This window comes from Balaenoptera musculus, chromosome 14, assembly GCF_009873245.2.
Source record: "Balaenoptera musculus isolate JJ_BM4_2016_0621 chromosome 14, mBalMus1.pri.v3, whole genome shotgun sequence".
Classification (NCBI taxonomy): domain Eukaryota; kingdom Metazoa; phylum Chordata; class Mammalia; order Artiodactyla; family Balaenopteridae; genus Balaenoptera; species Balaenoptera musculus.
In genome coordinates, this window is record NC_045798.1 from 62,390,412 (window position 1) to 62,418,363 (window position 27,952).

The window sequence follows — 27,952 nt, forward strand, 5'->3', positions numbered from 1 at the left end:
CATGGTGACCCCGTTCCCGCATTCCTTCTAACTGAATCCAAACTATCATCACCAAAATCTTTTAACACTAGTTTGAGCCCCTCTCTCCAAGAATCATCTCAATTATTCCCCTTTTCTTTTCATTTCTATCTTGACTATCTGTCTTACAAGACTCATCAGCACTTATGGAAATAAGTGATTAGCTTTGTGTGTATCTTCACTCTCCCCAAAACTATTAAATGTTTTGGGACATGGATGATGTACTAAATACTTCTTTCAGTCTTTCTCAATGATATGCCAATATTAGGGACGCAAATGAAATTCTCTGAATTATGAAGAGACTTAATCTTACCTGAACTGTTACAACTCCTGCTCCTTGGCACTTCTTGCCACTACTGCCTCTACACTCCAAATGTAGCGTGGTCTGTTCTTCTCGATTAACATACTGCTTGGGCATTGTGTCCAACAGCTCACTGTCCAGCACAACCTGCTGAGATTCCCGAAGAGCTGCAGTTCTGAAAAACATCATCGGTAGGTTAAAAAAAAAAAAGTCTTAGGAAAGATTTAATGATAAGTGATAAAGGCTTCCAGTCACCCCCAGCCTGCATTAGAGAACGATAAGGCACAAGAATTCCACAGTAACAAAAAACCAAAGGTGTGTGTGCCAAGACTTACCCAAACCCTCTCCCTGGCAGTCAGAGAGTTAAAAAAGGAAGGAAAAGTAAGACAACTTTTTAGCCAGAAACAAAGCTCCATTTAGAATCTGTGTTATATCAACAATGTTTTTTTAAATGAACCCTTAAATGCAGAAGAGCAAATGAGAATTCCATCCTGATTTAATCATCCTAAAGGGGGACCTTATTTGTAAGTATCAGTGACTTTTTAGATATTAGCAATTCAAACTGAGATGTGGAAGACATGGAAAGCTAGTTGTTTACATGGGTGTCAACACTGTTTTAACTGTATTGATTATTACGGTGATGTGCAGGCGGCCTGTGTGGTGCATGTGCAAACAACACACATACGATACATGACTAAACCAAAGACAACCAAGGGATAAAGGGCCAATAAGAGATTGATTCCCATGGGCTTTGCGAAGATAAACTCTTTCACTTTATAAATAAAACAGACTCTACACGCACTCCTCCTCACAGGATCACAAGCTACAATCAAAACCTTATACAGGTGATCATTCTGTATCCACTGTGAACTCAAAATACTAAAATGACTTTCCCACACTTCAATCAAGTATCTGTGTCAATTTTTAAAAGAATATGGAAAGTAAGAGAGCAAAGCAGTGACAAAAGAGAGTAAATCTCATTTCATTCCCTTTTAACACCATCTTTCCAGTATCAGAAGATTTCCTCGGGAAAAGCGTAAGAAAAAAATTTAGCTGGCACTGCTGACACTTGGAAATGCCACAAGAAACTGTACAATTTATATAGGCCATGAAAGCACCATGTAATTTCCACATGAAATTAAAAGACTTGTCACAACTTGGTTAACTAAGGTAACCATCTGAGCCAGTCTGGTCAAATTACCCTGGTGGTGAGAAGGCTAATGAAGAAGCTCTCCTAGGTGCTACTCATCAGGCTGTCAAAGCAGCAAGCACAGAAGCATGATCCTGGAGGGCTTGTGGTCTTACCTGGCCTGCTGCCGCAGCAGATTCAGGTCTGTGCGTACCAGCTGGATGGCGTCCTTCTGACTCAGGATCGAGGCTGAGGAAATAACTGGCACAGGAGGCCTCATTGGCTGCAGAACAAGGGGAGGTTGGGGGTCCTCGTGCTTCCGCAGGTTACTTAAAACCCTTTCTTTAGCTGAAAAAAAAATTAAGTCATATTTACTGAATAATGGCTACTACTAGGTCATAATGTACTACAAAACTAATCTGTTACCTTCACAAAGAATGTTAGAGATCTGAAGAATAGTTGTTTAAATCATCAGAGGCCTAAATGAATAAAATTATCTTTTGTTCCTTGCCAGTTTTGAGGGATCACCCACCAGCCTAATAATACTCTACCAGGAGCTGGGAGCTCAGGAGCATGTGATATGATTAAATAGAATTCTTATCCTCAAAAAGTCTTGATGATAGTCAAAGACCTACTGCTCACAATCTTAAATTATCACTCTAGACAGCTTTGCATAACATGCTAAGGTGTTTGGACTTGACACTACTGTAAAAGGGATCTACTGAATAACTCTAAGCAAGCTTTAGAAAGATGGTAGCTATCATCTGGACAGTGGACTGGGGAAATGGGGCAGGTAGCCCAGTTAAGAGTTTAATGCAATCATCCAAATAAACTTCATAGGAATAGGAGAAAGAGGAATGGGCATTATGGAATGAAGCTGAGTAAAAAGTCCTGCATTAGGCCAAGGTTTGAACAGGAGGGTGCAGAGTAGTAGAGTTAAAATAAATGAAGACATGGGCATGAACTCCTACAGAACTTATATTTATGTAGTCATACAGTCATTCATTCATTCATTTGTTCATTCACTCAAAAACTGATTTACGAGTCCAAATAAGAAATCATGTACCATATAAGAAAAATAAAGGTAAAAAACGGTAAATCTGTACCATGCAACTTTGCACTAGATTTCACATGATCTCATACTGGTCAATCCAACTTAAATGTTTATATTTCTACACTTAGTACACAGCTGAATACACAGTAGGTGTCCAATAAATTCCTATCGTCCCTTCCTTTCTTTTCACTACACTATCCACATACCACACAGCTCATAGGGACTGAAGAACATGAAGAAAAATGCTGCCATGTAAGATAGCAGAGGTCAGGAGAGGTCAAGGGAATTTCAAGTCAGTAAGTCAACAAAGTACTTAAGGGACTACTCTGAATTTCCGATTTCATTCCAGATATAGCATTCAATTTTCTATTCTTGTTAAGAAAAATTAAGGAAAACTTAATAGCCATGACTTTACTTGGCATAAGAAAACTTGTATTGTTTGTAATCCAAACAGATGGAATTTAACATTCCAAACAGGTCAAGTCCAGGACCGTCCCTTATAGCTGGGGTTTTTCCACTAGAACTACCACTCTATGCACAGAATGTAACAAACCTGGATATTCACCATGGGGTAAGACTCCTGACTATGTTCAAGTTTCTTTCAAGCAACATTAGGTCATGACTCTAAAGGAAAATGGGGGTGGGGGAGGTGGGGAGGGTCTTTTTCTAACCCAATATAACTTATTACGAAAGAAAAATCAAGGGTGGTACTTTAAATACAAAACAAAAGACAGAAAAAAACTTAATTCAGAGCATATTTAACTATAATCACAACTCTGGACCACAACTGACAAAAAGTTACAAAGTCAACAAATTTAAGAAAAAGAAGTTGGTGTCATAAGTATACAATAACCTATGAAGAGCTGCTGAAATTTTTCCTACAATCACAATCACAAGTTCCATCGTTTGATATAATCATCATCTAACCTGCTCTCATCTGAGAAAAACCTGAAACTAATTATTTAAAAATCTAGGCTTTAATTTTATTTAGAACTGCAACCTGTAGTGATCGCCAGAAACAAGACAAGTGGTGAAGAGCAGGGTCTCTGAAGCCTGCTCTTCAAAGCCCCAGCTTTGTGACTTCAGAAAGTTACCTAATCACCATACACTTCAGGTTCCTTATCGGCTCAAGGCAAACCCCAAATAATTAAATTCTAGCTTTTACTTTACATGTTGTAAGTCAATTAAAATGTCTTTTTAAAGCATCATGGAGAAAATGAACCACAAGCTACCTTATCACTTTTCCAATACCAATTTACAGGAAATACAGGGGACAGAAAAACATATTAAACTATACCACAAAGGTATAATTAGCAACATCCAGACGGGGGAAACTCCATGGCAAGAGTCATGCCTCAGTGTGGGCCAATGAGATGTAACTGGAAAGTCTATGAGCAGCTTCTTGAAAGAGTCCTTAAAAGAGGGAGACTTCCCTACCCGCTGAATGGAATGCAAATGTGACAGCTTAAGCTTAAGCAGCCACCTTGAACCGTAAGTGGATGCCAGGTGTGAACACAGTGAGACAGCAAGATAGGAGGAGCACGGGTCCTTGAAGGCTTTCAGGCCATAAAGCTACTGCTCTGAACTGCCTGCCTCCAGACTTCTTTTACATGGAAAAAAATCCCTATCTTATTTAAGTCCTCACTGTTTTTGGAATTTCTCTCATTCAAAGCATAACCTAACCCCAAGTGGTTAACAAGTTAACAATGAACTCCTAAAAAAGCAGTTCTCACTGAGGGGTACACTTTGTGAACCTTAACCCTCAGTGGCTCTGATTCACTCACTCACTCATTCATTCACTCATTCATTCACTCACTCATTCATTCAAAGGGTCTGATGCTCACTCACACAACTCACCCAACAAAGGATCAGTGAAGTCCAGTGGCACTGACGAACTGCAGGGTGTAGAATGGGACTCAAGCTTGGCCTGCATCCACAGACTAATGGTTTCCTGAAACTCATAATGTATGCGCTCCATGTTCAAATACTCCATCCACAAGTCCTAAAATGGAACCACAGGACTTTAACTTTCAGAGATGAATCACATATTCACATATAAAACTGTATATTTAACTTTAAAGTGAACCCATAAGTTTCAACACGAGGTGGTCCACTCCAAGTTCTCCAAGCATTAGGATAAATCGCATTTAAAATGGGCACTCTAGAGAATTCCCTGGCAGTACTGTGGTTAGGACTTGGCACTTGAACTGCCTAGGGCCCGGGTTCAATCCCTGGTCAGGGAACTAAGATCCTGCAAGCCGTGTGGTGTGGCCAAATAAATAAATTAAAAAATAAAATGTCTAACAACCTTAGGAAACTCAAAACTTTTTGATTGCGTACCATGACTGGAAAAAATTATTGCAACAGCCTCACTAAATGTATATTTATAAATTACATACATATACTACTGAACTAATATAAGACATAGGTAAAAAAAACAAAAACAAATTTTAAAGAGATAAAAAATAAATATATTGAAAATAATTGGATCTGGATTATATCAAGCCCTAGGTCCCAATACCAACTTACAGGAAATACAGGGGACAGAAAAACATATTAAACTACACCACAAAGATATAATCAGCAAAATCCAAACTGTGGGGAAGCTCTATGGACAAACTACCCAGTTTCTTCAACAAATAAATTGCACTTTAAAAAAAAGGATAAGGGGAGGACCTATAGATTTAAACAGATTAATAAGAACTATCAACCAATTACAAAATGCAGACTCTGATTCAAACAAACTGTAAAAGTAAAGAAAAACAAAACTTTTATGACATTTGTAAGAGCACTGGAAATTTGAACACTGTCTAGATATTTGATATTAAGAAATTACTGTTAATATATTTCAAATGTAAATGCTCTTGGGTTATGTTATTATTTTTTTTTAATAAATTTATTTATTTATTTATTTTTGGCTCTGTTGGGTCTTCGTTGCTGTGCGTGGGCTTTCTCTAGCTGCAGTGAGTGGGGGCTACTCTTCGTTGCAGTGCATGGGCTTCTCATTGTCATGGCTTCTCTTGTTGCGGAGCACGGGCTCTAGGCGCTCAGGCTTCAGTAGTTGTGGCACGTGGGCTCAGTAGTTGTGGTTTGCAGGCTCCAGAGCTCAGGCTCAGTAGTTGTGGCACAAGGGCTTAGTTGCTCCGCAGCACGTGGGATCTTGCCCGGCCAGGGCTTGAACCTGTGTCCCTTGCACTGGCAGGCAGATTCTTAACCACTGCGCCACCAGGGATGCCCTGTTATTTCTTTTAATCTTCGTCTTTTAAAATATGTATCAAATGCCCTCTAGGATTAGCTCCAACATGGTGGTGGGATTGGATTGGCTATAGGTGAAACTAGACACATGATACATACAGGCAGAGGGAGAAAGGCATGTCTATTATACTATTCTATTTTTCTGTATGATTGAATTTTTCATTACAAAAGGTAAAGTAAATAAGTAAATAGATATGATTGACCAAAAATAATAGAAACAGAAATTCCAATATCTTCCTCCCACTCTCCAGTGAGCTGTCTTGCATATTTTGCATATTTGTCTTGCATAAAATATATGTCTGGCATATATTTCACTCTGGTGATGACTACATATTAGAATGGTGGACTGCCATTAGTAAAAAAGAAAGTCAACTATCAATGAACACCAAAAACTACTTCAAACAGTAATAGCTGATGAGCAGATATGGACTGTGGTTTTGTGGACGATGGTTTTCTTTTTTTTTTTCTGATTTTGAGTGTTCTAAAGGATACCTATAAATGTAAAAATGTTTCAGGCTTCTCAATTAGCACACTCCCATGAAGTCCTAAATCGTTATTTCCAAACCAATCATGGCACAAGGCATTCCAGACTCAGAGAAGGAACTCCAAAGTCATCCTGATCACAAGCCTGGATCTTGGACGCACCAAACTGTTTGAGGTGCTGTACCAGACGCTCCTACTGTGTATACACATCTCCTTTAATTGGGGTCTGGATGTCACTTTCTCCACCTCTGTGCTAACGTACTGTTGACAGAGGCTAACAATTAGAAAAGAATACTGAGAATTAACAATGGGTAAGCAGAGATGTTTCAGAAACCACTAAAAGACAGAATAACTCTGAACCTGAATTACTGATTCAAAATACGAGCTATAAAATTAAAAGGCCAGCAGAAACTAGCACTACATTGTAAAACAACTATACTCCAATAAAAAAAATTTTTTAATAAAAAAATAAAAATTTTTAAAAAATCAAATGGCAAGCAAAGACTTTAAAAAAAAAAAGAAAGCAATTAACCGTGTAGATGCTGGGGAACCAAGATAAATATCAGAGAACCAAGAAAGCTATGATTAATTTTTTAAAACACTGACCAAGTACCTACTACATGCAAATTCTCAGATAAGGCTTTGGGTTGTGGAGTATAAAGAAGAGATGAGTATGGACCTGCACTCAAAAGATTTCAGGATACCATGATCATTTGTGTATTTTTCCTATTTCTCTGGCCCTGTATTCTCAGCCTTATTTCTCTGTGCCTTTCAATGTTACTTCTCAGTTCCATCTTCAGTCCTCTTCTTAATCCAAATACTCTATTACCATTACACCCACATTTCCTACACTACCCCATTCCTGAACTCTAGACCTGTATATCCCCTCCCCACCAACTCTTTAATAAGAGCTCTCCTTGAAGCCCCTCAGGCACTTCCTCTTCCAGTACTGTGAACAGCAGCTGCCCAAGCTACGAATTTGGAAGTCCTTGTACTATCTGATCTGCCCTACAACTGTATCAATCCTAATCTAAAAATCCTATTGATTCTACTAATTCTTCTTCAATATATTTTTAATTCATCCATTAATTTAACTACTCCTGCTATTTCAATAGCTCTTCAAACAAAGACTTTGGAAAAAGACGTCCTGCTGGTAACATCCTCTCTGCCACTCCGCATCACCGTATCTTCCTTTCAACCTGAGAACTCCCATTTGTCCTTTAGGGCTCAGTTCAAAGGTCACACTCCAGCCTCAGTCTGAATCATGTGCCATTTGTGCATGTTTCCACAGCACCCTGTGCATTCCACCCCCACAGTCTTCATCACCTGATGAAATAATTATTTAGTCCCCCATTTGACAGTAAGCACCTTAAAGGCAGAGACTGCATCAAGTTTCTTTTCATCTTTGGTATTAGATGCCTGACACCTTAAAGGCATTCAATAGATACTCACAGAAGGAAGGGAAGGAAAGAAGAAAGAAGAAAAGAGAGGAAGGAAAGACAAAGAACACAGAAGAAAGTGAACGACACCTACTAGAGATGAAATAGTATATACAGTGTGGAAGCAACTAGGTTTAAAGACCCAAATTGAAGTCTCTCAAGTCTTAGAGGATCCTAAATCCCATCCAATGTTGGGGGACAATGCCCAGTAGAGTTCAGCCCCTAGAAAAAAGAAACTGGAACAGGAGAGATATGCCTACACACACACACCTACATACATACACACACACACACACACACACACACACACTCACACAAATGATAGCTACAGAAGCTTAGAGAAAACTCAGAAGTTTTGGCCTAAAAAAGACCACAGACATCTTTGCTTGGGTACTAGGGAGAGAACAAATTAGGATATGTGAAGACTAGAATTGAGTATCTCCAAAAGGGCAACCAAAACTGTGATAGCTACAAGTAAGTCATCTCCAAAGGCAAACAAAGGTGAACTCCCTATCGCCATGCTACTAGCTTTCTATACAACGTATGAATCTTAACAATCTTAACAAATTCTTACACAGTTTTATGGGAGTAGAGATGACTGCTTAAAAGTGTTCAGCTGCTGATGATTTAAAACAAGGAAGAATACAGTCAGAGAAAGGCTGTGTTTATGAGGCTGTAGAAGGTCCCAGAATGAGCTTCAAGCCTTCAGGTGAGGCCATAGTGGGGTCAGAGATTCAAAAGGAAATACTCCTACAAAAAAATCACTTATATATTGACAAAACCACAAGAACAATGACCATCCCAGTGACCCGATTTCCGTATCAACAAGGGGTTTTACCATTAGGTTATAAAAGCGATCAATTCAAATTACAGTCAGATATGCTAAGAGAGACATTGCCATAGTTTTACCTGCTGATTCTGCATCACTTTTGCTAGCCTGTGAATATCATAATGCTTTGGCAGAGACGGGATATATGTATCTCCTTTTTGAAAATTCTCATCTTCTAGCCATAATATATATACATTGAAGAGCCTAAAAGAAAAAAACATAATTACATAAAATACAAAAAGATGTGCAGGCAAATGAAGTTTCTTACACCTCTAGGAGCACTGGCACTGAAAGATAAAAGTTCGGAAGCACATAACACAGAAAATATTTCCAACCACCACACTCCGAAGAAGGGCCAGCAAGGGAGAAAGGTCACAAATCATTTAAATACGATGCAACAATTGCTAAAACAAGAGGAGTGAAGAAAGGGCTCTGTGAACTCTATTACTAAAGAGGGTTAAATACAGTACACAGAAAAAAATAACTGGAGAAGGTGACTTTAACACAGACCAAGGATCTGAACTTCAAGCTTTTCTTTCCTGGACAATCAGTCACAGTGAGCCTTGGTGCTTGGAAAAGTTTAGATAGCATTCAAATAAACACCTTTTCTGTCTTTCAGAGAAAATATTAAAAGCCATTTTAAACTTATGCATTGGAAGAACCTGCCAGCTTTAGGCTCAATGACAATCCCCTGCCTCAAAGAATCACAAATAGAACCCATAGCATGTATGCACCCTGTTCCCATGAAGAAGGAACAGAAGAAAGCTAAAAACAGGGAAAAAAAAAATTCTCTATTTTCCAGTAAAAACTTTTTTAAAAATTTAATGATGCTTCCTTTGTTTTTATTTTGTTTTGTTTTTACAAGGAAGACAGTCCATTTAGCTCAGATCACTGGTATTTTAAGCAGTTGTTTGCAGCAACAGGTACCAGAGTAGTCTACAGCACACAAATTACAAACAAAGTACCAGGTGGGGACCAGGAGGTGTGGCTGGGCTTTTCTCAATAAAGTGGAAAAATACCGCCTTTACCCTGGCAGCAGTCTATGTAGGAAGAGACCCAGGGACAGAGCTCTGAGGCTCTTAAACAGGAGAGGCTGGGACGGAGCTCTCTTCCAGCTTGACTGGGTTATACGTCTACTTCACAACATGCCAAAGGAGGGCAAAAGCGAACATCAAAGACTTTCTTAGCTGATCTAAATGTTCAAAGATAAAGCCTTCCCAATGGTTAAGCCGAGCTAAAAATACATTTTCCTTCAAGCAAGGAAGAGACAGGGAGAAATCATTCTGGAGGCTGAGAGAAGCCCTAAGGCTTTGAGGTCAATCAAGCCTGAAGCCTGAGTGCTGGATCGAAACACTGGGTTTCCTCACCGAGACATCTGTATTCACTTTGTATTCAGAGTTCATTATTAAGAGCCGTTTTTATTAAGTCTTATTTATAAGACTAATATCTCGTTTACATCAAGCTTACAAATGAAGGGTGAAAGAACAGTGTGAAGGGGACACACACTTACCTCAGAGTTCTTAACCTTTTAGGGGATGCAAATATTAAGCCTATTTTTAGAAGCAGTTTTGGAAGATTATGAATCCACTGCACCCCAGGTGGATCCCACAATCCCCTAGAGGGCCTATGAATCTCACTTAAAGAACCCTGCCTGGGTCGTTTATTTCTTTTAGAGAACTATCCTAGCAGGCTTTACTAGTTGTTAACCTGCTATTATCACTTCTTTGGGTTTGTTTCTGTTATTAAATAAAGAAATAGAAGACGTCACCAGCCCTCCGGTTTAAGAGCTTTCACTCAGACTCCAGGCACTTCACAGAGGTACATCCAAATTGCTGATTCACTCTCATAAGAAACACAAAAGAGAAACATTACAGGATGCAAACCTATAGTCAAAACCACCTTCCATATTCAATCTAACAGGTTAAGAGAATAACATCCAGCAGCTGTAACACAAATCAAAGAGCCGGCACAAGTACCTGTGCTGCAAACAACAACATAAATGGCTAAATAGCCATGCCTCACCTCACGAGCTCCGTGTGCAGTTCTGGTGAAGTCAGGTAAGCAGGGGTGCCAGCCTGGGTCGCTGGCAGCCCTTCACTGCCCTCTGCTGGAACTCGGAGGGCCTTGCTCGCAGCGTGGTGGAAGTCAGCCACCTCAGTCAGACGCCTCTTCATTTCTTTCAGCAAATTGATATGAGCAGGGCTTTGAAAAAACCTTCTTCCAATACAACCATCTATGGGTAGCCTTAAAAAATGCAAGCACAGATCACAACAGGATCAACACAAGATGCTCTTTCTCTGTGACACAAAATTACAGTCTGTTAAGTCAGTTTATTAAATTAATACATACTATCTCTATCTCAATGGTTATAATGAGGCTCCAACAAGATGGCGCATACAAAAGCAGTTTTTAAAAGAACGAAATGCAATGCAAATTCAAGACACTGTCACCACTTAGAGGTACAGAAGAGATTAAAGATAGTCCCTTTTCTTAAAGAACTTGCAATCTGGTAGAAAACAGAAGTGCTGAAGAATCAACATCCGTATGTTTCAAAGGGGTGAGTTAAGGGAGTGCAGGTGCACTAGACACAGAGCTGGAGCCAGACAGCGATGGTCAGTGACAGTGAGCAGCCACAGCTGGCCAGAGTCCCTTCACAACCAGCGGAAATGCTGGACTCCCCCCAGGCACTGCCTGGCCTTCGTCCACAGCTGCACTACCCATCACCAGTCCCCCGGAACAAGCTCCACCATGGCCACACAAGCAGCCTCAGCTTGGGACAGTCTCTCCCTTTGCAGCTCCAGAAGCTCTCTGCTTAACCTTGCAGGGTCCCAGGGTGTTGTCTTCACCAAACTGGGTAGGGGGGGTGGTAAAGAGAGAGCGGCCACAAGATACCCTGAACTCAGAAAAGGTCTAGTCTAATAGACGTGAAACAGGAAAGGAGGGAGGCTCCTAGCCAGAGAATGACTCTAACTCCCATGCCACAGTGTGAGAACACAGAGCTGCAGAGCAATGCAAAGGCGGGAACTGATTCACAGAAACTTACTACTACTCTGGGTACCATACCCATATTGCGGTCCTGGGCGGTGAAGATACAGGAGGAAGAACTTCTGCCAAATGAGTGGCAGAAGAGGATGGTCAGAAGGCGTGACGAGAGCCTGGTGGGCCCAACGATAAATCAGCAGCCTCTGGAGGGACGGGACGATGGGGAGTTTCAGCTGAGCCTGGGCTTTCTACAAAAGAGGCGGGCTTTGAGCAACCATGTAATGACCACAATTGCAAACAGTCACTTCCTAAGTGATTCAAATGAAATGCTGAACATGGTGTTTTTGAATCAATAAGAAAAAAGAAAAGTCATATAAACCTTACTTCTCCAACCCGCTAGCTAACACTTTAACCTTAGTAGCAAGACATGTAGGGTGGCTTTTTTTCAAGAATTTCACAGACCCCAGAATTGGACTGGGTCTTAAGCATCACCTAGTCTAATCTCATTTCCATGCCTTTCCATTCCTTTGCATGTAAAACACTATAGTGCAAGAATAATATAAAAGCCAAAGTAAATTTTATCAACCTCTTGAAAATTGAGATTTTTTTTTTTTTTGCCCACGCCGCATGACATGTGGGATCTCAGTTCCGTGACGAGGGGTCGGACCTGCGCCCCCTGCATCGGAAGTGCAGAATCTTAACCACTGAACCACCAGGGAAGTCCCAAAAATTTAGATTTTAAATGGACGTTCAAGAATGATAAATCCCTTGACAGGCTCTGAAATCCAAAAGCAAAGTCTATACTATAGGACCTGAAAATAGAAAGTCTTTAATTCTAAAGCCTCATTCCAGTCTTTCTCACACTTTAGTTCGCCTAAGGATCAGCTAGGGAGTTTTTAAAAATAAATTCCTGATCCCACTCCAGACTCAGAATCCCAGAGGTTGGGGTCCAGGAATCCGATTTTTAACAAGCTCTCTAGGGGATTCTGCTGCTTTAAAACAAAGGCAATCCCCTTTATACATGCAATGAACACGGCCTCAAATTATTAGGTTGTGACTCTCAATGTTAAAAGAACCTTGGGAAGGAGGTATACACTTCAATTACACCATGTTAAGCATTACTTTGGTTATTGTGCTTTCCAAACATTCACAACAAAAGAAAACACAGAAGTCCAAAAGCTATAGGTGAACCCATCAGCATCAAAGTGTCAACCACCTTCTACCACTCAAATGCAGAACGCTATTTGCACCTTCAGAGCTTGGTCAGGAGTAAATGCAGAGTTTGTAACCAATTCCCCTTCAACAACTCTTCGGAGCTGGGAGTCTTCTTCAAAGATGGATTCCATGTTCAGGACTGTCCATGCAAACCAGACCTACAATAACACCAGGTAAAGGTGAGGGGAATGAGCTACTAAGTCAGACAGACAAAATACATCCTCACATTCCACAAATAAACATTACAGTTCCTAAAATTAACATAGTTTTTATACCTATTTCTACTCTTATCACAGATATAAATTTACATGAAATAGGCCACTGAAAACTGTTAAATTACTTTAGAAAGGTTACTTTAGTAAAAGATGTTTGTTTGCTCAACTTTAGTGGGCAGGTTCCGTATGCACGAGGGACAGGAAAGAGGGCCAGACGTGAGCTCTGCCCTTAAGAAGTTTTGCATTCACCAGAGGAGACAAGACTAATATAAGTAACCAAAACGTAAAGTGAGAAGTGTGAGTACTGAATCAGGGGTCGAGTGCTATGGGAAACCAGAGGAGGTAGGGTGGGATCAGAGAAGGTAAATATACCACAGAAGACTCTAGGCAGAGACTGGAGGGGAAGGCGTGCCTGGTAAGAGAATCAGCTAAGCAAACGATGGAAACTCCAGAGATGTATGCAGATAACAGCATGGAGCGTGTTGCAGCTGGACCACAAGAGGTATGAGGAAGAGCAGGAGGTAAGCGTGTGATGCGAAGCTGAAGGATGTTACTACTAATTTAAGTGATAAAACAGAGACATAATGGGACACACAAAGTCCTGAGAGGTGGTGATAATGATGAAAGTAATGCTGCGAATTAATGATAATGATGATAACTATGACAGCCAACACCTAGCAAACACTGTTCTAAGCGCTTTACGTGTAGGTGCGATCATTATTCCCATCTGACTGTTGAGGAAACTGAGGACAAAGAGGTTAGCCAGCTGCCCAAGGCACAGCGCTAGCAAATGGCAGAACCAAGGCTGAACCCCGGGGGGTCTGGCTCCAGTGTCCACGCTTAAACGCTCTGCCCTGCAGCTGGGCAGGCTCTGCAGTCAGGCAGTTGGAGTCTGACCCTGAGCCAGCCACTTGACTCCATAAACCTCAGTTAACACCCCTGTGAGACAGGAATCGCAACAGCACAAGCTCAGCAGAGGGCTACTGTGAGGATTCAATGAAAAAGTATTCCTATGCATAGAAAGTGTTAGAAGATGCTAGTTATTTTAGACTATTAGTCATGTAGGTAAGGATGATAACAATACTAAAGTGCAAAAAGATAACAAATGGTCCACAGTGGGTTTCCTACCTGAGTGGGTGTGGCCAAGCCCTCCACAAAGGAAGGAGTGATGTTGCCTGCCACGATCCAGCTCACCAAAGAAGAGAGCAGACTCCGGTCACAGTGGTAGCCCAAAGCATTCTACACCAGGGGGAGCATGTGGAGCAGAGAGTGGAGGCTTTAAAAAACACAATCAATGAGCTTTTCAAGAATATCAGCAATTACCTTACTACAATGGAAGATTCTGGTAAGACACAGATTTCAGTAATTAGTCCACCAGCAGTTACAATCCCAGGCTGCGCATTACAGCCAAATGTAACGAGCAGCGCTCCTCCTGGGGTGTCCTTCCTTTGGCTTTATGAGGATCTGCACTTAGCAGACTACGGTTACTGGATAAGACACTGTTAAGGCAGAGCTTTAAAAAGGCAGTGGCCACAGAGCAGTACTGAGAAGGGTGCATGTGGGGGAACCTCCTTAGAAGACTACTATCTAGCTGACGACTGAAAGATAAATTCTCTAACAGGTTTACCTTATGTTGCTGGTAGAGCAATTTCTGCACACAGTCTTCCTGCATCAGCTGAAAAGCTGTTTTACACAAATGGTCCATGAGGAAGAGGATGGGTTGTTCTCGGTACCAAAGATGTTGGCTTATAAGAGCCTGAACCCAGAACTCTAATACGGCAACCGGGCCCACTTCATTGAGCTGAGTGCTTACAGAGATGTGGGCCTGCGGAGAAAGGGCTCAGGTGACGTGAAAGGTAATAACCAGCCTCCCATTTTTAAAACACTAATAAAATAATACCTACCTCCACTACAAAACCCAGATCTGTTGACCTTCTTGGTCAAAAGCACTGTGCCAAGTGCTTTGAAATGACCAACACATAGACATGTTAGCACAGGGGTGTTTGATTGGGAAGGCGGGGAAGGGTGTACTTAGGGGCTAACAGGGCCCTGACCTGGATCATGCTGTTGAGAAGCTTCACGTTGTCCCCATGGCTGGCTCCTGTCAGGTGCTGTGCCACCTTGTGGGTGACCTGCTGCGTGACACCCTGAGGGACACCGATGTCCAAGTGTAGGAACAGGAGGAGGTGTGACAGAAACCTGCCGAGCACATAGGACAACGCACTTTACCTTCCAATCGGAAGTCAACAGAATTTCCAGTGGCTAATTACTTAAGAGAAACAAAAAATACTGACGTGTCCCATTTTTAAACCAAAGCTCTATTTAGGGATTCTGATAAATCTTCAGGAATTTCAGAAGAATAAAGTTTTCCAGTTTGACGTGGGTTAAATCTACCCATGTAGTGAACAGACCTAAGACACACAAACCCGTGCAAGTTAAAGAGCATTAGAGGGAAAACACCCAAAGCGCTGCTCTATCCCCTCCCAACCCCCACTAACGAGAGTAGAGATGTCTACAGAATCACTCTGCAATCTTTCATGGGGTGTCAACTCCACATAAAGTGGCATATGGAACACTGCGGGGGGGTGGGGCACGGATACCACCACATTTAAGTCACGGACATGCCCTCGGTTCCCTGGGTGCACCAGGCTCCGTCCTCTCTCAGGGCCTTTGCCTCTGCTGGGTTTTCTGCCTGAAACACTTCCCCACATCTAACCTGGCAAACTCCTACTCATCCTTCCCATCTCATCTGCAATGTCCCTTCCTCAGAGACTTCCTGACCCCTCCCCGCCACCTAAAATACGTCTAACCCATTAACCTCCCTCATAGCACCATTGTTTTCCTTCGTGGCACTTAAAATTGGTAACTGCATCCTGAGGACGTGACCACTTCCTATGTGTCTGGGGGCAATGCCTGACCCTCCCGGCGCCCCATCGTACAGACGGTGGCAGCACAGAGGTTACTGCTGAGTGAGGGTGCTTCCCATTTCACAGGAGGTACAGCACAGGCCGAACTCCACTCTAGTAGAAAGGGAAAGCTATGACAGGAGAGGCGCAATGAAGCCCTGTAAGAGTTCAGAGGACAGAGCTAGCGCAGGCATTAGAGGGCAAAGGGAGAGACACAGAGGAGGAAACATCTGAAATGGAGCCTAGAAAGATTTACCTTTACTCAAAATTTAACAACTCCAGGGGGGGGGAAACAGCCCATTCAATCTAATTTTAAAATCTCTCAAAATCGCAAAAATCTAAAGACAATTTATTAAAATTGTTCCAGGCAGGCATCAAATTGCCTGTGTATCACTTAATCCTTACATTCAGCCTGTATGAGAAATGGCATTATCTCATCATACAAGTAAAGAAACCGAGGCTCTGAAAAGTGAAGGAACTCACCTGTGTTCACACTAGGAGAGCGATGGAGTGAGGACACAACTCAAGCCTGACCACCCTGAAAGCCATGCACCAACCAGAACACAAGTGGTCCCAGACTTGCTCAGGGCCTAGAGTGCTAATTTTTCCAAAAAAGGTCCCTAGGCCCTAACCCATTCCTACTGAAGCAGACTCTCCAGGGGAGGAGCTGGGAACCCATACTTAATAAGCTCCCTCCCGTGATTCTCATCCCCAGGCAAGTCTGCGACACACTGTTTGAAATGACACACAATGGGAAAACTGTAATGTCCCCCTCATGCCTTTGGACGTACTACCTGTCCCCTGCCATACAGGCCTCCTCCACATCAGGCCTCACCTCCCCCTTCCTCGCTCTTCAAAAGGCTCCAGCCAGATGACCTCCTCCCGGCTCCCTGGACAGGTATTTTTCTTCCCACCTCTGTGCCTTCACTCAGCTCCTCCCCAACCTGGTCCTCTCCAGACCCTCCTCTCACCCCCTACGGATACTGAAAAAGCCCTGTCTTGCCATGTCCTCTCCACTGGCCCAACACCTACCTGCACTCCAAAGCTCAATTAGAAACGTACCTCTTGGGACTTCGCTGGTGGTGCAGTGGTTAAGAATCCACCTGCCAATGCAGGGGACACGGGTTCAAGCCCTGGGCCGGGAAGATCCCACATGCCGCGGAGCAACTAAGCCCATGTGCCACAACTACTGAGCCTATGCTCTAGAGCCCATGAGCCACAACTACTGAAGCCCACAAGCCACAACTACTGAAGCCCGCGTGCCTAGAGCCCGTGCTCCGCAACAAGAGGAGCCACCACAATGAGAAGCCCGCACACGACAACGAAGAGTAGCCCCCGCTCGCCACAACTAGAGAAAGCCCACGCGCAGCAACGAAGACCCAACGCAGCCAAATAAATAAATTTATTTTTTAAAAAAAGAAGAAACCCACAAAGTCATATTTGTGGGTCATCTGTTGCTTCTGTTCACTGAGCATCCTCTGTCTCCCTTCTGCTAACACATCCTCTCATTAGGGGAACTGTCCTTCCTCCATGCTATAGAGTTGTGGCAGAGAGGGTCTCTCAATACAGAATCCCTATACACCTTCCTCTCAGGACTGGTCAGTCCCACTGGTCAAGGTGACAGGCTCAGGGAGAGCACATGAGTAAGTCACACCAATCGGAATCATTATAAGGAACAAGGATAAAGAAAACCATCTGCCTTTCCCATGGGAAACTAGGATGATGCCTGGTTCTCTCTGTAGCCATGTACTTTCATTCCCCTGGAAAAAGTACACCTGCAAGAGAAGGTTTGAAAGAGAGAGAAGCAGGGCCAAGGGACCTGGGAGGGTAGATAAACAGAAAGGGAAATACTAACCCAGGGCCTCTCAGCTTTGCAACTACTGCCATGTTGGGACGGCTGATTCCTGGGAGGGGCTCTCCTGTGCCCTGTGGGATGTTTAGCACTATCCCTGACCTCTGTGCACTAGATTTAAGTAGCAGCCCTCCTCAATCCCCCTACAACCCCCTCTCCCAACCACCTGCCCTACCTGCCCCACCCCACCAGGTTGTGACAACCAAAATGATCTCTAGACATTACCAAATGTCCCCTGAGGGTCAAAACCCCTCTAGTTGAGAATCACCACTTTAGAATGACCTGTTGTTATCAAGAGCCTTTTTCCCCAATCACATGAGCCAATACATTCCCTTCCTGGTAAAACAAGTGTGCACTGAATTTTCATCATGTGCAATTAAGAATCTTGATTCGTATCCATCCTTAATTCCTTCCCTCCCCAAGCAGCTATTTCTTTTACCCTAATTCCATATACTTTTACCATATACAGTTGACCCTTGAACCCACAGGGTTAGTGGTACTGACCCACCATGTAGTTGAAAATTCATGTATAACTTTTGACTCCCCCCAAAGCTTTACTAATAGCCTACTGTTGACCAGAAGCTTTACCAATAATATAAACTGTCGATTAACACATATTTTGTATGTTATATGTATGATATACTATATTCTTACCATAAAGTGAGCTAGAGAAAAGAAAATATTACGAAAATCATAAGGAAAATACATTTACAGTATTGTACTGTATCTATTGATACTGTAAGTTTACATCATCTGTTTACAAGATGAATCACCTGTCAATACCTACATCAATATTGTCTTATATGTTATAAAACACTGTAGATGCTATACATGCTAACACTAGACATCAAAAACGAAAAGACGATGTGAAAAAGAAATTCATATTTATTTACAGGTAGAACAATTCCTGCATTGATAATGAAGAAGCAGCAATATGATTGCTTTATGGTAGCCTAGTATAATCAATACGATTGTTTCACAATCGTCTAGCCTATATACTAATGAATGAATCGTTATAAAAATTTTGTGGCATAGAGTATGACAGTCATATTCATAATACAGTATTAGAAACACTGTTACATTTTTTAAAAAACCACTTACCTGTGATGACAGCCTGATATAGTTTCTCAATTACGAGAGAGGCATACTGTACGGTAGTATAATTCTTTGAAAGCAAAGTTATAAAACAGTAAGAAAAACACAGTATTAATTTTATATTAAATCTCTCTCACCTTATGCCTATGCAAGGATAGGCTATCCACTTCAATACCAGTCTGGCACAGCATGTGCTACATGATGAATACTTAGGTGATGATGATGACACAAAAACATCTCATACAGTCCTGGCCATACGGTTGTCAGATTTTCACACAAAGACACACATATACACAACAGGTAAGTTTATCAATTGTACAGCATAATGATCATTTATTATGCATTAAGTAGAAGTGGATCATCATAAAGGTCTTCATCCTCATTAGCGTCATGTTGAGTAGGCTGAGGGGGAAGAAGAGTGGTTGGTCTTGCTGTCTCAGGGTGGCAGAGCCGGAAGAGGTGGAGGAGGTGGAAGGGAAGGAGGAGAGGGAGGCACACCTAGTGTAACTTTATAGAAATATATCGAAATTTCTGACTTCTTTGCTTTTTCATTTCTCCAAAAATGTTTCTATACAGTATCAATTCTTCCCCCGTTTGCTTTAGTTTCAGTGCTCGCATCATAGAAGGGTCCATGTCATAAAAGAAATCAAAATCAGTCTTGAATAATCAGAACCTTCTGGCAGATTGTCTAATGTTAATGCTTTCTGGCACTGCTTCTTCTACGTCTTCTTCCTCATCATCTGGCACCAGTTCAGAAGCACTCACGTCAATCAAGTCATCTTCTGTTAACTCCTCTGGTGTGGTGACTATTAGTTCTTGAATTTCTCTAAGACCCAAATCTTGAAACCCTTCCCCCACTCCCAGCCCCAACTTCTTTGCCATATCTACCATCCCTTTCATGATTTCCTTGATTGGCTTTGTCATAAATCATGAAGTCATGCACATCTGGACACAGTTTTCTCCAGCAGGAATTTGTTTTGGGCTTGATGGCTTTCATGGTTTTCTATAACAACAATGGCATCTTCAATGGTATATTCCTTCCAGACTTTCAGGATGTTCTATCAGGGTTCTATTCCATAGTGCTGACAATCCTTTCCATAGAGTACCATGTACAATGAGCCTTAAAGGTCGTTATGACCCCCTGACCTAGAAACTGAATTAGAGACGTTGTCTGTGGGGGCAAAGAGACTGCTGTGACACCGTCGGTGTTGAACTCATGGGGTCTGTGTGGCCAGGGGTACTGTCCGATACCAAAAGAACTTTAAAAGGCAGTCCTGTACTGGCAAGGCACTTCTTGACTTCAAGGACAAACCATTGATGGAAACAATCAAAAAAAAAGGGTTCTCGCTGTCCAGGCCTTGTACAACCAAGAGACTGGCAGCTGGTGTTTATCTTTTCCCTTCAAGGCTGGGGGGTTAACAGCTTTACAGATAAGGGCAGTCCTAATCGTAAACCCAACTACATTTACACGAAACAGTACAGTTAGCCTATCCCTTCCTGCCTTCAATCCTGGTGCTTGCTTCTCTTCCTTGCTAATAAACCTCCTTTGTGGCATTTTTTTTCCCCAGAATAGGGCACTTTCATCTGCATTAAAAACCTGTTCCGGCATATATCCTTTCTCCTCGATGATTTTTGTAATGACATCTGGGAACTCGTCTGCTGCCTCTTGGTCGACAGAAGCTGCTTCTCCTGTTATCTTGACATTTTTTAAGCCAAAGTTCTTTCTAAAATTATCAAACCATCCTGTGCTGGCATTAAATTCTTCAGCTTTAGATCTTTCACCTTCCTTTTGCTTTAAGTTATCATATAATGACTTTGATTTTTCTCTAATCATATTAGGGTCTATAGGTATGACTTTCTTATAGCCATCTTGTGCTCCACACAAAAGCTACATTTTCAATATGAGATAAAAAGGTATTTCACAAAAAGTACAACATTTCAGAGCCTGCTGGTGTAGCTGCAGTGACAGCTTCATGAATTTCCTTTTCTTTTTTTACAATGGTTCCTACTCTGGATTCATTTATCTTGAAATGACAGGAAGTGCAGCTGCAGACTTCAATCTATGGTACATATCAAGCAATTCAACTTTTACTTGTAATGTCATGACTTTTCTCTGCTTCTTGGGAGCACTTCCAGAATCATTAGAGGCACTTCATATGGGTCCTATGGTGTTACTTAAGGCACTAAACACAATGAAAATGACGCGAGAACCGCAAGAGGTCACTTTTTACTGTGATGCACAATTTACTGGAGAGACAAACCGCTCAGTCGGAGAAGATTAGCGTCACAAAGCGTGTTAGGCGGATACTCAACACTTGAGCTCACCTTCATAGCAACAGGAGGTGGCTACAAAATTATTACAGTAGTACAGTATGCAGTTGTAATTTAATACTGCACCTTTATGTCTGTTTATATTTCTCTCAACCATGAATGGCATTATGTATGGTCTGTGTTTGTGTGTGTAAGTTTTGATAAATTTTAACTTTTTATAATAGATTTGTGTATATTTTATGGTAGTAGATGATAGAATAGACTAGTATCTACATTTATTTTATACATTCATGACATACTTTTTTCCTAATTTTTTTCAATATTTATAGGCTACATTAGTTCATCTATGAGTTTTTTCAAATAGTCACAAATCTCCAAAAAATTTTCCAGTGTATTTATTAAAAAATATCCTCGTATGAGTGGACCTGCACAGTTCAAACCCGTGTGGTTCAAGGGTCAACTGTAATGCAAATGCAATCTATATCCCCTAGCATGGCCTTGCCAATATTTTGCTTCATAACTTTGTGATTACCTCAGAAGTCTTATTTTCTCCACAAGATTATCAATGTCTCATGTGATGAGCACCTTCCTGTGTATCTTCTCTGTTTATAATACTGCCCCATGCACATTGCAATTAAAAGCAACGTGTTTTACTATTGCTACAACAGCAAAGCCATTTGCTGCTCAAGGTCAGAAGCACTATTCCCAGTTTCATGGAAACCACCACCCTTTTCAATACTAATAAGCTATAAGCAACCCAAATTAAATGACAAAGGGAAGTATCTTTCATGACAATAAAACTAGAATCATTATTAGAGTCACTGTTCATCACTCTGCATTCTAAAATAGGCAGGACGTTTTCTGCCTCATAAAAAATACACTATTGAGGGCTTCCCTGGTGGCGCAGTGGTTAGGAATCCGCCTGCCAATGCAGGGCACACGGGTTCGTGCCCCGGTCCGGGAAGATCCCACATGTCGTGGAGCGGCTAGGCCCGTGAGCCACAACTACTGAGCCTGCGCGTCTGGAGCCTGTGCTCCACAATGGGAGAGGCCGCGACAGTGAGAGGCCCGCGCACCGCAATGAAGAGTGGCCCCCGCTTGCCGCAACTGGAGAAAGCCCTCACACAGAAACGAAGACCCAACACAGCCAAAACTAATAAGTAATAAAAAAATTTAAAAATTTAAAAATTAAAAAAAAATACACTATTGAAATATCATTCCCTATATTATACCTGAGAAACCAGAGAACATAGTCATTTTGTACTCGCTGGGCTGTTCTCCACTTACTGCTCATTCTTTAGAAGGTAATACTGGCAAGGGTAGAACAAAGGCAGAATCTTATCCAGGACATGGACCACTGTTTTCAAATGCCTCGACTGGACCAGAATTCCCAAGAGTGGGATGCCTTCTGCACAGAACTTCTCAATGCTATGGAAAAAGAAAAAGGCAATGAGCATATGAGGTAGCCAGTTCATAAACTGATGTTCTTCCAATGCACTATCAGCCTACACGCTACCCAGATTATCTCAGGTCTCCAACACATTTATGCATACCCAAACTTCACACAGAAATGCTAGAATCAGAACTCTAGAAGTACAAAGGAACTTAAAAGTTCATTTATATTATCATTTTATACGAAAGAAAGGTGAAGTATCATGGCCCAATTCACACAGTTTCCTGGTATAGGGTCAAATTGAGGACCCAGGTTTGCAAATTTCTAGTCCAGAGCCCTGGCCACTTCGCTTCTCAAATGGTGCTTCTTCTAAGAGTCACGGGGCTCTCATTGTCTACGAAGTCCCACAAGGTATTATAGCAAAGATTCAAAAATGAGCTCAATCTGTCTGTATAATCTGGCAGAATTTTTCTGAAATCAATGTGGCCTAGAAATTTACTTATTTTTTTGACTCTTCAGAGAATCTATCCTTAAGAAATAACCTCAAATATGGAAGAAAATATGACAGATGATCCACGTAAAAATGTACTTTTCAGAATTATTCGTAATTGTAAACTCAGAGGCATAAATGACTTAATGTAAATTCTGGAAAAATCCATTCAATGGGAATATTACGGAATCATCTTAAAAGTATGCATATGATGGCCAAGGGCAATATGGAAAAATATTTCTGCTAAAATGGTACTAGGAAAAAACAAAACTTTATACTTCTAACTATAACTACTAGTAAAGAAGAGTTATACTGTACAGACAGGGGAAAAACAGGGATAATGTCACACTAAAATGCTCATTGTGTTGGAGTGGTAAAAAAGAGTGTTTTTTTCCTCCATTTTCCTAATTCTATAGTTTAGTTACATCGCTTTAATTCTGGGGGGAAAAAAAATCTTTTCAAAAAATAAAAGTAATAATGCAAAGATTACGCCCTAAGGGAAACATTTACAATATCAGAAGTAAAAAACAAAGGATATATAAAATTATGCATATAGTACAGCTTTAAAAAAGATCTAAGGAAAACATATTGAATAAAAATAAACAGAAAAAAAAGCAATGTTTTATTACGATGAGAAAGATTCTGGGTGATTTTTTTTGACTACTGTTCTCTGTATTATCTATGACTTTATATTCATGTACAACTTATGTCCTTCACACTCTGCCCCCAACCCTAAGCCCATTCATAAGATTGTTTTAAGTTGGTTCTAGAATCATCCCAGATGACCACAGTGGAGTTCAGCCCCAAAAAGAAACACTCTCACCCTCACACCCACTCAGGATTCAGGAATCAGCACTAAACCAGTATCTACTTTAGAGAGGACTCACAGCAGTATTAGTGAATAAAGAGCTACAATTCCAGAATAAATATAATTAGAGAAATCATGAAACGATTAAGTTCAGAGTACTACACTCAAAGAATCCACATACCAGACACTGTTCTAAGCACATTAAACGTCTTATAACTCACTTAAGCCTCATAAAGTAAGTCTGATACTATTATTATTCCCATTTCATAGATGAGGAACCTGAGGTACAGGAAACTGTGAATGACACTAGAGCTACTAGAAACGATGTAAAGAGTGCCTTCCAAAGGGCCTATATAACATCTCTCCCCTTCCTAGTATATCAATTCTACCCTCTTTAACTGGCTTTCAAATTTGTCCATAATTACCTGGTGACCTCCATTCACCAACAGGAAACACAGGCTTCAGCCAGGAGAGTTTTGTCAACACTTCCCCTTCCCTCCCCCTCCTCCACCCAGCCAGATAGATACCTGGTGGAATGAAATATGGAGGGGAGGAGGGGGGGTGGGGAGGAAGAAATAGGTGAAGGAGGTTAAGAGGTACAAACTTCCAATTGCAAAATAAATGAGCTACGGGTATGAAATGTACAGTGTGGAGAATACAGTCAATAACTATGTAATATTTTTGTATGGTGACATATCGTAACCAGCCTTATCGGGTGATCAGTTAGAAATGTACAGAAATGTTGAATCCCTATGTTGTGTGACAGGAACTAACATAGTGTTTTAGGTCAGTTACACTTCAAAAACAAATAAACAGGGCTTCCCTGGTGGCAGAGTGGTTAAGAATCCACCTGTCAATGCAGGGGACACAGGTTCAAGCCCTGGTCTGGGAAGATCCCACATGCCGCGGAGCAACTAAGCCCGTGCGCCACAACTACTGAGCCTGCACTCTAGAGCCCGTGAGCCACAACTACTGAAGCCTGCACGCTTAGAGTTCATCATGCTCTGCAACAAGAGAAGCCACTGCAATGAGCAGCCCACTCGCTGCAACTAGAGAAAGGCCGCGTGCAGCAATGAAGACCCAACGCAGCCAAAAATAAATAAATACATAAAACAAACAAACTCATAGAAAAAGAGATCAGATTTGTGGTTACTAGAGGCTGGGGGGAGGTGGGGGGGGGGGTGGAGGGACGGGAAATTGGATAAAGGTGGTCAAAAGGTACGATCTTCCAGTTATCAGATAAATAAATACTAGGGATATACTGTCATGTACATGATAATATAATTAACACTGGTGTACATTATATATAAAAGTTGTTAAGAGAGTAAATCCCAAATGTTCTCATCAAAGAAAAAAAAATATTTCTTCCTATTTCTTTTTTTTTTTTAACAGATCTTTATTGGAGTATAATTGCTTCATAATACTGTGTTAGTTTCTGCTGTATAACAAAGTGAGTCAGCCATACATATATCCCCATATCCCCTCCCTCTTAAGCCTCCTTCCCATCCTCTCTATTCTTCCTATTTCTTTAATTTTGCATCTATATGAGATGATGGATGTTCACTAAAGTATACATTTCATGATGTATCTAAGTCAAATCATTATGCTGTACACCTTGAATTTATACAGTGCTGTATGTCAATTATATCTCAATAAAACTGGAAGAAAAAAAAAAGAAATACCTATGAAGTAGAAGTTCTGGAAATACAAAGATAAACAAGACGACGCCCCTACCATGTCCCTACCATTAAGGAACACACTGTCCCAAAGGAGGAGGAGAAACGATTACACCTTAAGCACCCTGCTCAGAAGGCACAGGTGCTGCAGGGCAGGAGTGGGCGGGCCTTGGGCAGAATCTTCAACACCGTGGGCACTGATCACCTGGGGAAGGTAAGAGTCACCACTCTGCTCCTTAGCCCAGGACATCTTCTCTAATTAATAAGACTCCTCTCCAAAGCTTAGCTCCTCCATGAGGGTATCCTGCTCTAGTGATCTCTCCTTATTTTAAATTCTTTCTGCCCATACTCTTGAGAGGTTCTCAATCTAGGCTGTACATTAGAATCACCTGGAGAACTGGCCCTTAGATCAGTTAGATCAGGATTCTCACTCTCTTCCCTGTATTGGTATTTTTAGAATCACTGCAAAAGTGATTCTAAATGGTGGTCAGGATTAAGAACCAGAGCTCTATTCGTATCATCCAGCCCATGATTATATTCTTCAGTACTGCCAATTGTTTTACGTCTCCTGTGTCCACTAAGCTGTCAACAACCTGAGGACAGCTATCTAACAATTCCATATCTCTCTTACTTCACAGCACAGGCTGAACACTAATAGCTCACAGGACAACTGGCATGCCACTGAAAATATACTGAATATGGAAAAAGATGTTGAAATCAGGTTGCTAAAAAGGTGTTACAGTGAATCTAAAACACAAGAATCAGAAAGTATAGGCCAAAGATGTTTTAGAAAACTGGATAGGCTAAATAAAATTAATACATTGCAGGAAAATGATCCTTAAAGAAAAGGATTTTTAACTACCTGAGAATTCATGCATTCAGTTACTTACTGCACCAGATTAAGTCTTCATCACTAGGGATAAAATACCACAAGACAAATATGGTTCCTGAATCCTAACCTCATAGAATGTCTCTGATAAAATTAAACAGACAACTACAATATAGTGTGATAAATGCTACAATGGAAGAAACAGACACAGCTATGGGCTCATACAAGAGAGGCACTTGACCTGATCAGGCATTTCATCCCCTTGGGTAGGTTTAGGGTTAGCTTCCTTTATACCTGGGAAGGCTGGGTTGGGCTGCCATCACTTTAAACAAAATTCAGTACAGGAGACCAATTATTTTTATTTGACCACTATTCTGAGGAAGAGACTCTGTCTACTGATGACATAAATATTCCACGCTGGATGATAGGTATAACTCTCTTGATAATGCAACAAGGTGATTTTCTGTTACAAATCCATCTTATATGAATTTGGGCAGCATTTCCCCGTGATGAGCTATTAATCGAGGCTTATTATTTGGCCCTGATTACCCCTAGATAGATGTGATGGAGGCCTCAGACCTTGGGATGTGAAAGATGAGATTCCAGAATCACTGACTACAGGTTCAGCAACCCTAGAAGTTCAACACAAACACTGTACCTGTGGCCCACAGCCGTCATAGCTAAGGCCAGATAACAGCCAATGGGCATGCCCGCCTTAACAGCCTTCAAGAGAGGATGAAACGTGGGTGACTCTGTCACTTCAGGCACAGTGCTGGAGAACGGAACAGTTGCACAATTCTGCTGTATTCCATAATCATTTTTGTGCAGTTTTAACCTCAAGATCAAGTTCCAGGCCCATTGGTTAAATGAGGTCTCAGGTGTCTCTCCATATCGAACAATACTGGCCAAATATGAAACCTAAAACAATTATTTATTTTAAACCACATTAGTCACATACACATTAAATCAGTAAGCTCACCCACCCATCTCTTTTTGTGATCAACAATGCCGTCAAAAGAAAGGACATAATGCTTACTGGTACTCAGTGTTTACAGTGCTAAATTAAAGCAGTTTCTCACTCACAACTGACCACTTCTGCTTATTTGCTAGTCACTTTGTGAACCTGATCTGGGTCAGCTCAAGCAAGAGTAATAATATGAAAGTTGGTATGCAACAAATCGTGTGCTAGTAAAAAAATTTAACAACCAGTTGGAGCATGGGGGCTGATTTATAAGGGTTTGCCCACTTTGGTAGCATAAAAACTCCCACCATGGTCAACTTCAAGCCACCAGCAGGTTAACAACCAGACCTGCAAAGTTCCTAAAAATGTAATAATCAGTTCTCCAAGCCAGTATGAGCCAGCTTCAGCACACCGCTGTAGCTCAACTCAAATTCCATAATACTAAAATGGTCATATGGAGGCTACTTCTTAAAGAAAAATCTTTCTCCAACCATAGAACTCAATTTCAATATCTTAAATTGCCAGAAATGTTCTTAGGAAACCTAAGGGTAAATATTGTAACTTTATCCACCCAGGTCATTTATAATAAAGGTTTACGTCCTCAATACATAAAAGAAGGAAATACCTGCTTCATACTTTCAGAAAGAAGCCCAGCATATGGCTTCTGTGCAAGGTACTTCTGGTACGCCTCAAGAATCATTAAAGCTACTTCGGCATGGACTGCTTGATCCAGATGAAGAGTCCCCTTTTA

General features: G+C 41.3%; 1 protein-coding gene across 2 annotated transcripts in view; it reads right to left on the bottom strand.

The window, feature by feature from the left end:
• Positions 1–27,952, bottom strand: part of EPG5 (ectopic P-granules autophagy protein 5 homolog) — a 123,808-nt gene that overhangs the window by 53,190 nt on the left and 42,666 nt on the right. For both annotated transcript variants that reach the window (XM_036874785.1, XM_036874784.1), the window contains exons 15-27: positions 27,827–27,946; positions 26,899–27,158; positions 22,332–22,472; positions 14,975–15,119; positions 14,548–14,745; positions 14,049–14,159; positions 12,741–12,863; positions 11,572–11,738; positions 10,531–10,752; positions 8,589–8,712; positions 4,360–4,504; positions 1,625–1,796; positions 332–494 (exon numbers count right to left, since the gene is read on the bottom strand). In XM_036874785.1, the coding sequence (XP_036730680.1) occupies positions 332–494; positions 1,625–1,796; positions 4,360–4,504; positions 8,589–8,712; positions 10,531–10,752; positions 11,572–11,738; positions 12,741–12,863; positions 14,049–14,159; positions 14,548–14,745; positions 14,975–15,119; positions 22,332–22,472; positions 26,899–27,158; positions 27,827–27,946 (2,091 nt within the window). The remainder of the gene's footprint in view (positions 1–331; positions 495–1,624; positions 1,797–4,359; positions 4,505–8,588; positions 8,713–10,530; positions 10,753–11,571; positions 11,739–12,740; positions 12,864–14,048; positions 14,160–14,547; positions 14,746–14,974; positions 15,120–22,331; positions 22,473–26,898; positions 27,159–27,826; positions 27,947–27,952) is intronic.